The sequence below is a fragment of the Haliotis cracherodii genome, unplaced genomic scaffold (genome assembly GCF_022045235.1).
Source record: "Haliotis cracherodii isolate W230 unplaced genomic scaffold, xgHalCrac1.p SCAF_3, whole genome shotgun sequence".
Taxonomy (NCBI): Eukaryota; Metazoa; Mollusca; class Gastropoda; order Lepetellida; family Haliotidae; genus Haliotis; species Haliotis cracherodii.
Window position 1 is genome coordinate 67,431,968 of NW_027266286.1, and position 13,415 is coordinate 67,445,382.

At 38.8% G+C, this 13,415-nt stretch overlaps 2 protein-coding genes across 2 annotated transcripts in view; both read left to right on the plus strand.

The window, feature by feature from the left end:
* The window catches only part of LOC139474593 (serine/threonine-protein kinase LATS1-like), a 42,207-nt gene extending 36,116 nt beyond the window's left edge, over positions 1-6,091 (plus strand). Inside the window, exons 5-7 of the mRNA XM_071257665.1 lie at positions 2,671-2,847; positions 3,030-3,136; positions 3,971-6,091. Coding sequence (XP_071113766.1) covers positions 2,671-2,847; positions 3,030-3,136; positions 3,971-4,396 — 710 coding nt within the window. The 3' untranslated portion in view covers positions 4,397-6,091. The remainder of the gene's footprint in view (positions 1-2,670; positions 2,848-3,029; positions 3,137-3,970) is intronic.
* A 1,843-nt stretch (positions 6,092-7,934) lies between these two features.
* Positions 7,935-12,688, plus strand: LOC139474597 (NADH dehydrogenase [ubiquinone] 1 alpha subcomplex assembly factor 4-like). The gene is made up of 3 exons (XM_071257668.1): positions 7,935-8,283; positions 8,872-8,969; positions 11,918-12,688. The coding sequence occupies exons 1-3, from the start codon at positions 8,133-8,135 to the stop codon at positions 12,290-12,292; spliced, it is 624 nt and encodes a 207-aa protein (XP_071113769.1). The 5' UTR covers positions 7,935-8,132; the 3' UTR covers positions 12,293-12,688.
* Positions 12,689-13,415: the final 727 nt, after the last annotated feature.

The window sequence follows — 13,415 nt, forward strand, 5'->3', positions numbered from 1 at the left end:
GACTGACAGTATTAAAGAAGTTGTTATCCATAAATTGCGTCTACTTTGTGATGCTAGACATAATAAAAAATGTCATTGTGTCTACTTTGTCATCCGTCAACTTCTAAGTAATGCCTATCCACAATACATCTCTGGTATCACACTCAATTACTTTATCCATCAAAATTAATAAGAAGCATTTTTCATCAATTTGTGGTGTGCCAACTGATGTAAAGTAATATTCCCAACATTTGTACTACACAAGCTTATCCTAACACTATGTACTAGGGATTTTACAATAAATACATGTTATGTACTTTTGGAAAAAGAGCTGAATTAAGTTTTTGAATTGTATTTTGTAGACAAAATAACACAGGTAGTTAGCAATGACATAACTACACCACCTGTGTGTCACATCTTAAGTTGTATTTGAGCAAGTTCTCTTTATGGTGTGTTTTTTAAATATTTCCTTATAAGTGTCAGTTTTGTTTATCATTTTCTGATAAATATTGCTCTCTTCTATAGAAAATGAGCTAAAGTAAACAAGAAGCAAGCAATTAGGATATAATGTAAGCAAGCTATAACGAGGTGTTGGCGATAACTGGTCCTCGGCAATAACTAGTCGCTATGCAGTACCATATTCACAAATCATATTGTACTTGAATCCCAAATGTCAAATATGGATACTCTGATGTCTTAGATTGCAGATAACTTGATACAAGTTTGTTGGACCTGTGGAGTCAAATATTTATGCCACTCAACCAAGACAATAGTTTACATGGTGGCGTTCATAACAGTGAAGGCTCTTGGCTCTTGTTCCTATTACAACAGTTGAGTTGTGGAAACTGTACTTGTCTTATGCCACGATTAATATCATTAACATAAGGCTAACAAAATAATAGTCTTGGTTCTCAGGCAACCCCCCAACATCATAAAGTTTGACACAGGTTTAATTTTTATTTCCATTTTGAAATATTTAAAAAGAAATACTTAAATATTCCAAGTCCAACGGTAGTCAGATACTTTATTCCAGTATTATTCTAATTAAGGAATACATTTATGCAGGGAGGCCCTTCCCCTGGTTTATAGTACATAACTGTTTATTGGTTACACAACTGATTATTTGGATACATACTGAGTTTGAACAACCCCCCAAAAGCAAAAAGACACTGCCGCCTGCACTATAGTTTCGAACCAATTCTTTTATTTTTTTAAGCCTATCCTGAAAAATATAGTTAGACATTAGAGCTTCAAAACGGACAAATAATCGATTTGTGTTGGCCATTGAGGATTATATTAGTTGTTCACAATAAATGTTTGTATCGAATAATTTTATTTTTTTCTCAAGACAAACTAAACGTTTGTGTACATGGTCAGGCATGCCTTTGATGGGAGATATTTTGAAAGTATGACGTCATTGTACACAAGTCCCAGCTGGCTATATAAGACAGTTAGTTAACAAGGAGTGAGCATGGTAAGAGCTATGCATACGACTATATGGGCTTTGATTGTATTACATTCCAGTGGCCTGGTATTTACATGCACTACACTAGGGGACTGTCCACAGTAGGTCAAGTATTGTCAGAGGGCTGTAACATAAGCTGTGTGGGCCAGCCGTAACTGCAGGAGGTTAGGCTGACCTTGTTTATAAAGATAAACACCGCCATTGTGACGTTGCTATATATACTTAAGGATTTAAGGTACTGGGAAATTATATTTAGGTTAATGTTTCTGGTGGTTTTGGAAACCTAGTGGTAGTCTATTCTGAGATATGCTGTGTGGTATAAGGGAGATAACTCTAGACTTTGTTTGGATGTAATTGTGTACTTTTAGATACAGCATTGTTGCTCAAGTTGGATAGTCCATGTGTCTGAGTTGACTTTTCAAGTTGTTAGGTATTGTTTGATTAAAGGGTTCTTTTACACAAGTGTGAAATGTTTCGATGGATAATGCTGATATCTATCATGTTTATAATTCTTAGTCTTTGATTTAAGGAGTCTTTAAAGCTGTTCATATTTAATTAATTTAACTCGAGACCTGTTGAATTCTTCCCTGAACCTGTCAAAGGAAGGTACCATAACCATGGTAGGATGTCGAGCTCATATACCATTGTATACAGAGATGTTATAATGTCACTGGGATTTTATTCATACAATTTCCGCTGATATTGTAACATGTGAATGTCACTTACTAGAGATTTTTTTTGCAATGCAACACATTGTTAATGAATCTCTTTGCCAGCAAGAAATATTTCACACCTGTCCAGACTCGATTATTTACATGTAGCTGGAATATTGCTGAGTGCAGCGTTAAACAACAACAACAAACAAAAAATCATAAGTTTCATGGAAAGTATTTTTGAAGCATAAAATTGTTGTGAAATGTTGTTTCAAATTTCTTTTTCACATTAGATAAACAATTCTCTTCACGTTCTTTGAGACCAGGTGGCACAGTTGTCTAAGGAGCTGCAAATCTCGGGGCACAGTCCTGAACCACCCATACGTGTATAACCCCCCTGTACTTCACTTGCTTGATGGAGGTGTTCGAGTCTACATTGAAACACCTCCTCAATTGTAATCTACAAATTGTCTGTCCATACAAACTTGTCCTTGTGTGGGAGTTGTTGTCTGTAACTTTGTTTTTCCTGTTCTGTGATGTCTTCACCTGACCGGTTGACCTTCCTTGATTCAGATGGCACTCACGCACGCCAGGATTCAATGGAAGTAACGTGTACTCTAGACGAGCGGTGCAGATGTGAAATACTCAAACCATTAGAACGACGTCGGCAACGTGCAAGGCAGCGTTGTCTCGCTCACTCACTGGTCGGAACACCAAATTACATTGCGCCTGAGGTCTTGCTTCGACAAGGTAATGAGAGGAGGCGACATCTTTAATATACTTAAAATGATGCTGTGTAAAATAATTGTCATCTATTTTGTAGGCGACATTCATTTATTGATTATTGCTGTATATTAATGCCCAATTATTATTATTATTATTATTATTATTATTGATGATAAAGATGTTATTCAGGACTGCTACTGTTTCAGGCTATACCTCTTGCTGTGATTGGTGGAGCGTCGGGGTGATCCTGTTCGAAATGCTTGTGGGTCATCCCCCTTTCTACGCCGCCACACCAGCAGAGACGCAATATAAGGTAACAAAGCTTCTTTGATTCGAAGGTGCAAATAATATGGATTTTGGTTAGGTGTTGTGATTATTTCTTTCATTTTGACCTTGAATGCTTTCAGGCTGTGTATCATTATGGTCCTTTGGGGGTTCATTTATGAGTGATGGAACTGTCAATATGTGGATACGGAACTTCCCCTCGAATATGAAACTGCCCTCTATCCTTAGGGGATGCCTTTACGGCAGCCATCTGGGTTTGCTTTAGGCTGTCAGTTGAGTGACAACTTGTGTGGGTGCATTAGGTGCATTGTGTTGGCTGATGAATTCAAGTGTATGTATATGAAGAATCCTGTTTCATATTTTGATAGGCTATAAGCATGACTTGCTGTCTTGAAAAATAAGAACATTAGAATTACGTGTGTCAGGTGATTGTTAAACCCTAAGGCTAAAAAAAGCCCAATAGTCTTTGTTCTCGCACGCATCATCGTAAAGTTGTCTGCACGTTTCGTTTTGATTTCCATTTCAATTTATTTTTTTTAAATCCTGAAATATTCCAAGTCCAATGGTAGTCAAAAGCTGTACTCAAGTATTTTACTCGTCAAGAAATACATTTATGAAGGGGGGCCATTTCTCAGGTTGATTGCAAACAACTGTTTGTTTTGTTGCACAACTTTTTATTTGATTGCATAGTTATTTAAACAACCACTCCTGTCTCCCCCCCCCCCCCCCGAAAAAAAAAGAAAGAAAAGACACTGCCCACTCGCACTATATTTGCAAGAGCCATTGCCTAAGAACCAATTCTTTTAGGTTTTTTAGCCTAATACACATATATAAACTCATCCATCATATTAACTTGTTTCAGGTGATAAACTGGGCTGAGACATTAAAGATTCCACCAGAGTCTAATTTGTCTAGCGCAGCCAGCAACCTTATTCTGCGTCTATGCTGCGGCCCTGAGGAGCGACTTGGACGAAACGGAGCCATGGAAGTCAAGAAACACCCATTCTTCTCTGATATCAACTATGATGGCCTTCGTCAATCACCTGCACCGTTTGTTCCAACGATCAGATATGCAACAGACACTTCCAACTTTGATCCTGTTGATCCCGAGAAACTTCGGAATAGTGACTCCGAAGATGCAAAGAGAGTGGACTCAAAATATGAAAATGGAAAACATCCCGAACATGCGTTCTTTGAGTTTACATTCAGACGTTTTTTTGATGATGGAGGACATCCGTGTCCTCTCATGAACCCAGACGCCGAGTCCAACTCTCCTGTATATGTTTAGCATCTGCTAAACTTTCTCGTCTTAACCTAATTGTGATAACTAACAAGACTGACCAAGTGCCTGACTGAGATTCAACATGGCCACTCACAGCAGACGCAAAGAATACTGAAGAAAATGTGATATGAACATATGTCGTTGGAGACATAAGCCACTGAACAGGACTTAACTAACTACGACACAAACCCGACAACGACTGTAACCCGTATGATGACAAACGTCCAACTTTCGATGCTGCTGTCTGTGACGCAGCTCTGATGAAAGTAACGCCCTACTTCGAACGCCATCTCCTGCAGAGTATACTGTCCTCTCTGCTGTGGACTCCTTGCAACGTCGAGCAACGACCAAGCAGAGAAGGAATTACCTTGGTGCAAACTTCATAGAAGAAGATATTCATGAAAAAAAAATGAAAAAAAAGTTAAAGTCTGTTCAGTGTGTCGTCTTGCTGTGAGTGGCTCAGTGATATCTTTCCATAAAATGGAAACGTCCACCATTTGTCAGGCTAGGGGGCGTGGCTTCCCTTGCCTGTCTGGTGAGTCTGCCTGTTGGGCAGGTAACTGTTAAGCTTCTATTAGTGATATTTGTTATGCAGGTCATGTTAGAGAGTGACTTGATGGACCTAATGTCTGACTGTACATAGCAGGGCTGAGTGGGGAGCAGTGTGAAGCTCAGAATGAGTGCATCATCGTGTTATCGCGCTACAGCTAGATCTAAGTCGCCAACTCATCCTTTCCCTCCTAAACGCCATCTTGACTTTCCTCTGCGACAATTTGAGACTCTTAGTGTGCCTTCTTCACCCTCTAACTCTTTCAGCGACAAGTCTCTTGTCAGCAAGGACAAATTATATTTCAACATGAGAAATGATTGCTGAAAGAGTTAACATATTTTTTTTTATAAACTGCTTTACAGAATCTGACAGATAAAAGCATTATCTGTATGTAACATTTGTCATACCGTCCAACTGTTCATTTTGTTCATCCTTTAGATTTTTCCGCGGATCATGTTTGTAGACCTCCTATAACAAATATTCAAATTTGCTGAGTCTCGAGTTCTTGCAAAGGAAATTTAATTTCTTGATGTACATAATCAGCATGGCCATATTATATATCATGCACTGCACAGGCAGTAAATGTGCAGAAGTGCACTTTTTGTACAGAATGTTAGAAGCCCATGCAATCTGCTGCATATCTGCCTGTGTGTGCTGGCATGCTGAAGTGTTTGTGTATGTCGCCAGCCTATGTATGCCGTCTGCCGAAACACAGCTGTGTATGTCGTCTGCCTACATGCCTGTGTATGCTTTCTGCTTGCACGTGTATGCCGTCTGCCTACATGCCTGTGTATGCCGTCTGCCTACATGCCTGTGTATGCCGTCTGCTTGCATGTGTATGCCGTCTGCTTACATGTGTACGCCGTCTGCCTACAAGCCTGTGTATGCCGTCTGCCTACACACCTGTGTTCGGTGTCTGCATACAGCCTGTGTATGTCATCTGCCTACATGCCTGTGCTTATTAGCTTGTACAGAGGTGGGCAGGGCACGCCAACCAGTATGTTAATATGTACATAGTCCGGCTGTGTGTCTGCCCGGCTGTAGTACTGTATAAAGTGATGGGGAGTAGCCATGGCTACACTGTACAGAGCAGTGAAGATGGGATCTGTAAGAAAAGGCAATATTCTTCAATAAAATGTTATTAAACAATACAGTGTCGTTATTGGTGTCCGTGGTGAGAGCAGGACCTGGCAACCTGGATAGGACAAGGCACCCTGGAGAGGCCGAAACACGATACACCAAGTGATTCACGCACTAAACTCTCATTGCACTAACAATCAAAAGAAACATTACAGAACATAAGTCAATGTGAAAAAAATTATGATTAAACTTCCTGTCTTGAACTTTGTTCATGCTGAATAAATTGATTTTAAGATAATACATTTGATACAAACATGACATAAATGAAATGAGCATCTTAGGACTGGATTGTATTTATAAAATCTATTAGATTGGAATAGCCTGACATACATGAATGGTCAACTATACTTCTCAACATTTGCTAAGGACAACACGACTCAAGATGACTTTTGATCATTAGCAGATGTTGAGTAGTATAGTTTGTGAGCAGCATGTTGAAAACGAAAACCATTATACATTGACAGCCTACTGTTTTTCAAACACATTGTTTAGTGTTTTCAAAATAAAAGTGAACTGTGATTATTGTGAAAAGTGAATTTATTCATGGCATGAGGCAACAGTAAGTCTAGAAGCACACATTGTACTGAAAAGAGGGGCCATGGATGAATCGTCAGGCAGTGGTCTATGCTTTACTGGATAATGGCTTGTTCAATCTGATGATTTGGGTTGGTTTGTTGTTTAATGCCGCACTCAGCAATATTCCAGCTATGTGACGGTGGTCTGTAAATAATCGAGTCTGGACCAGACAATCCAGTGATTAATATCATGAGCATCGATCCATGCAATTGGGATCGATGACATGCATCAACCAAGTCAGCGAGCCTGACCACCCGATCCCGTTAGTTGCCTTTTACTACAAGCAGAGTCACCTTTTATGGCAAGCATGTTTTGCTGAAGACCTATTCTACCCCGGAATCTTCACGGGTCTTAACAGGTCACGGGTCTCAATCTGATGAACACCATAAAGTGGATACATATGGCAGTTGTGTACACTGTTAAGGTCAGTGTAATTGTGGCTGTATCTACTGAGAGGAATACACACATGCAAATGTTGCATTTTAATTTGATTTTAGATGTATGTTATGTTACGATGTCGTCTATTTTTGGGGACAAAATACTTGGACCTACTGGGTTGAATACTTTACAGATTGATTGAATATGATTTGACAAAAATATATAGAATGACTTGCCGATTCGAAGTAAAGAATACTGCATTAAAATATTTTTTTTATTATAATAGATAGATATTAACATGATTAATATTGTATAGGAATTTTATTGTATTTTTTAAAAATCATTGTTATTTTTAGGAATGTTAATTAGGAATTTTAGCTCATGGTGCTTGGTATTTGTTAGTAGATCAGTTTCATTTTGACCAGGTGAATACTTCTGATGAAATTGTAAATGTTTAAAATAATTTATATTAAGTGTTAATGAAACACGTACGCATCTGTTAATCTCCATAGTTTTCATATAGACAATATGTAAAAGGCGACTATGCTTGTCGTAAGAGGCGACTAACTGGATCAGGCTTGCTGACATGTCATCGATGTCATCGATCCCAAATGCATGGATCGATGCTCATGATGTCAATCATAGGATTGTCTGGTCCAGACTCAATTATTTACAGACCGCCATCATATAGCTGGAAGTGCGGCGTTAAAAACAACAAAGAAACAAACACACAAACATAAAGACAATCCTGGAAAAAGGTACTGAACATATTCACTAGTGGTCTGCAACATGTTAGCTGGTAAGGTTATCTGTTCTTGGCTGTCACCCTATGAAAATATACATTTACGTTGTTTTCATATCTTGTCAATGGTTAAATAAGTAACTTGTTAGAAAAGTGTTTTACTGATGTCCTTAGTATGTAAACAATTCCCGAAAGGACCTTCAGGAATACTAGTTCTCTGTAGGTCAAACAGACGGTCGTCTTGTGACCCGGAAGCAGTCGTTTGACCTCTAAAACACGAAACATGCCGAGTAGTTGTATTATGCAAGCTTTTGCCTGAAAACCAAAGCACTTCTCATCACTGGGCAACTGTCAAAATGGGACGTGCAGTTTCGAAGATGTCGAGGCCGTTGAAGAATTTCAACGTCGAGAACAGGGCTCACAGGGCGATAGACAAACAGGGAGATCAACCCAAAGTGGCACCTCGATATCCTTCATCTGCTCCATTATTGGACAAGTTTGCAGATGGTTTGTTCCTTTCTTTATACATCTTGTTTTGTTGATACGTAATGGCCGTACATATGACGAGGTCAGTATTTTAAATTATATCGCCTCTTGGAATCCCAGAAAGTATTTTGAAATTTGAAGTGGTAATTCAGCAATTATATGAACGACAGAATAGAAAAGAGAAGTAGAAAAGTAGGTAAATACGAACCTGCCGAAGATTTAACAAGTGCTAAAGAAAATATTTGTAAATGTTGTTGCATATCATCATTCGGTAATGCTGTAATACCATCTAATCTCCTAACAGTGTGTTTATTATCACCAAGTATACGTAGGGGTGCCTGTCTTTTTTACTCAAGGACTGAGATTCGTATTGTCACCTGTCATGTACGTCCGTTTTCATTTATCAAGAACAGTTCATAGTTGCATCGCTGACAAATCGTACATATGGACATTGTACTACTCTGATTTAACTAACCAACACCATTCACTCAACAGTAACATTCTAATCTCCAAATAGGCAGATTCTGATTTTGCACTAGCGTTCAAATGCTTTGGCAGAGTGCACGTTGAAGAACGTACATCTAGAGACATGTACCAATGATGTTTCAGACCATCCTGAATACCTGACAGCTCAGAAAACCAAGCATGGCAAGCTGGTTGACAACATGAGGAAGCTGCAGTTAGACTCCCATGGACCTCCCCCAGAGGTAGGCAGGCACCCATCAGGATTATTTCTCATATCGCGGCACCCATAAACATTAACTGGTTTATCTATCATGTTGATCTTATATATACAGAGCTCCAAATAAGCTGCGTATCTGCGTCAGAAATACAGAAATACGCAGTAAAATAAAATCCAAGCGTATCAAATATGCAACAAACATTACAGAAACGCTACAAAAATATAACTTGTGCGTACATGTATTATCAAAATATTGTGAAGTAACCCTGCGTATTCGATTAGGAAATCAGCAACTTATTTTGAAATTATAAACGAGCATTCCGTCAACCTTGCCAAACTCCACTATGACAGTTACATCATGATCATTTGCCATCACACTTTCTTGTGGAAGTATTGTGGTATTTTTTAGTCCTATAAAGCTCTTGAACCCACACGACACCAGTTTGCGGGTACCAGATTAATAGTGTTTTTAAATATTTAACTTTAATACCCACATGTGTAAAAACTAGAGGGTAACAGAAATTTGAATACCCAGTTAGAATTACTGATACCCAATGATTTTAAAATGCATGGGTAAAATACCCACAACACCAAAAGCTTATCTGGAGCTCTGTATATACATATTTATGCTAGATGCTTACACTTTCAGTAACTGGTTTGCACTCTGCCACGAAATCCACTTACCATATTCGACGTAATAAGCGCCCACAGCGATATTTGCCAATATATTGGCTTGTGAACAATCCCAATTAGCACCCTTCCGACTGATCGATGTACAAAATTCGGGTACATTTATTCATGTATAATATGCACTCGTGTGTTATATGCACCATTAATTACGGGCAATTAAATTCTGGAAAAATATATCTGTCGTGTATAATACACACAGCTTTTTCTTTTGTATTATTTCAGGCTGTCAGCAGAAACCATAAAATTTACGATCTTTCAACTCTTTCACCAAAATTATATTCTAATAAGAGCCCCCTATTTCTAATTTTGAGAGCGCCCTGGGCGCTTATTACGTTGAATACGGTAAGTGCTTTCAAAATGACATCCCTGCTTCCTTGTAGAATGAATGATAAGTAAATATTGCTTTGCACCGCATCAGCAAAATAACAGCTTTTGATGATGAGCTTCCTTATACATGTTGTAGAGATGATGGTTAAGGTGATTGCTCATTGTGCAAAAGATCCAGAGTACTAGAGCTTTCTCGTTTCTTTTGTTTTATGATGTATTATTTGTTTCCACATGAATAAGTCCTCACAACAATGTACAACTGCTCATCAGCTTCCACAAAACTTTCTACAATGCTTGGCTCTCTACCCTACTTAAGCTGAGATGCTGGGCGTTACTAAAGTATTGTTCAAAGCAGCAGGAAACGCAGAGGTACTGCAATGCAGACCTCTTTTTCCAGAAATGCTAATGTCATGCTGAAGACCCTGGTTTGATTCCCCTCAAGGGTAATGTGTGTAATGTGTGTAGCCCATTCTTGTGTCCCAACCGGGGCGGTCGGGTAGCCTAGTGGTTAAAGCGTTCGCTCGTCACGCCGAAGACCCAGGTTTGATTCCCGACATGGGTACAATGTGTGAAACCCATTTCTGGTGTCCCCCGCCGTGATATTACTGGAATATTGCTAAAAGCGGCGTCAAACCAAAACTCACTCACTCACTTGTGTCCCAACCCTGACATGACTTGAATATTGCTAAGGCTAAGAACCCAATCTCATTAAAATCAGATCTTAGTTCTCGCTGTCGCTAAACAAAGATCTGAGGGCATCCCATTAAGGGTCACGTCAGAATGACCTTTCATCCAACCAATCAGAGCGTCGCTTACCAGATCATGAAAGTGACAGTCGAAATGTGTTTTCTAATCATGCAACTACGAAATATTTAACATGGAGTATTCCGAACGACAGTTACAGGTTTTATGATTATATCCATACAATCTAAGCCATCTATAAGCCATTCCAGAATATTCTTCTTATCAGTTTTAATTTTTTAAATCGAGAATACGTCAAAATGTGTTTCGAAGCGTAGTCACCTGTTTGAAACTAGTGTCGTAAAGCTTGAGAAAGCTGCCTTCTGATTGGCTAATGTCGATTTCTTGTAGGTCATTTAATTGGTGGGTCAAAATTCGCAAAAGGTTGTTCTGACGTGACCTGTAATGGGATGTCCTCAGACCTTTGTTTAGCGGTAGCGAAAAATAAGATCTGATTTTAATGAGATTGGCTAAGAACCATATCCACTTCCCAAAGGACAGGACACCTGAAACATTCTGTTTGAAATATGTGAAACTCAAATCAACAATGTAGTGCCTTCTGCAAAATGAATAAATTGGTTGTATATGTCCTAGGGCTGTTACAATTCACTCGCGTATTCGGTGAATCGAACCGTATCCATCCATGAATTGAATTCATTATTCGTGGCCACTAGAATCGAATATTTTTGAATGTGCAAGCATGTGCATGTACATACCCTGTACCTAAAAATATCCATAAGAACATATTATATGCATAGATTTCTTCAAAGTTAACACTCTTATACTATTTAATTTGACAGTATTGTGGTCACTGGTCATTGTTGCATTTGAGCAGAAACTAGCACCTGGATAAGCGCAGTATATAAATGTATAACATATCGATAATTAACAAACCGTGTTGAATAATTTATGTTGTTAATGTTTCACTGAATATTACAAATAATACATCAACTGCTGACTTGTTATTGTATTTGTGAATTAATATTCGTATTTGTTACCCTATATTCGTGATACGAATCGTATTCGCCTCATAGTGTATTTGTTGCAGCCCTAATATGTTCTGACCATTACAGAAACCCCAATTATGTTTCTAGTTTTGTCAGCACCATACCCATGCTCATGGGCTTTACCGATCTGGTAAACGTCTGAGACCTGCATCACTACGGGCTTTCCCCCCACATTAAGCTTACTGATGTTTGTAATTTGTTTGTTTAGATCAAATCAAAGCCAAGGCCCAAGCCAGAAAGCAGAGATAAGTTGGAAGACCCAGAATTTGGTTTTCTTGAGCCTGAGAGAATCCCAGCCGGAAGGACATCAATACGCCAGGCAATGCAGTTCATCACTCAGCATCAATCGGCGCCGCAGGACTACAAGTCCTCTCAGATTGCACATGAGTACAAGCTGGACGAAGTACATGTACAACAAATACTCAAATACTTTCAGACGTTCCATATGCATCTGCCTAAAGCTTTGCTGGACAAGCATCCGAAACTGATGGACAGTTTAGGTAGGAGGGAGCCTGTTCAGATCAAAGGCGGTGACAGTACAATGTTGAAAGCTTCGTCTGAGACGGATGGCACCAAAGTATGATAGTGGTTGTGTGTAGGGATAGTGTGTGAAACTGAAGAGGACGTTGCCTCGGATACAGTGAAAACAAGTTGAACTCATCATGACAAGGCATGATTTTGTCACCTTTGAGGTATGCTCGTTTTCTATCTAGGAACTAAAGTCTTTTCGTTTTCGTTTCGTTTTCTTTTCGATGTGTGAATAATAAAATTAATATGAGAATGCTGATGGGTTTACTAATTTGTAGAGTGGAGTGAACGTTGATACAGAAATCACTTTCTTAAAACACCTGTGGGTGAGAAACCCATTTGAGATAACTGGTATCAAACGTGTGAGATCGAATTCCAGGCCCGTGATTGGCTACTCCATGGTGATGACAGACTTGTTTCCTTAGTTAAAGTCATTCATAAGTTGCTTGTGCTTCAGTCGAATGTTTACCTACGTGTGTATTGAACAACAGGACCGTGTAATTAATAATTAAAATAAACAAACTCGTCCTCGTCTGCGAGTTTGATTGTTATTATTATCAGTTACATTATCTGTTGTTATGTCAGCCTTATGGTATTTCAGAGTGTAAACCCCCTGGATGCCACAGCGACATGTATGTCCCTCCTTGTCAACCCTCACTTCAAAGTCGAATAAAATTCAAAATACATCACGCTAACTAATAGACTTCACAGTTTTGAAGTCCCCCTTCTGTTTATCATTTACTGTCATTTTAGGCAAAGCAACATTACTGAAAGTGACTTCTGAAAATTAGGTACATTGTAAATTTCGCCAAATCACAATTCTTCGCGTTATTTACTGTGTGTTTAGAAATCTAAATATCGGATATTCACTCAAATTATATTAAAGTAGAAAAATAGCATATTAGTGATCACAGGTATTAAATCCCTCATGACAATTCTGAAACGTTGCTCATAAGCCTAGAACCGTTATGAATGTTTTGGAAAATATGCATTGACGAACGCCGAAGTGTATGTTCCGCCATATTGGATCGTTTTATAAACTGCCGGTTATGAGACGCCTATTCTATCAGGAATATTTCAAACTCTGCTGCTATACATGCTTCCCTGAATTACTCATACATTTTAGAAACAGTGTCACCAATGCAAATTATCTAGATGAAATCATGTGAAATAAATTA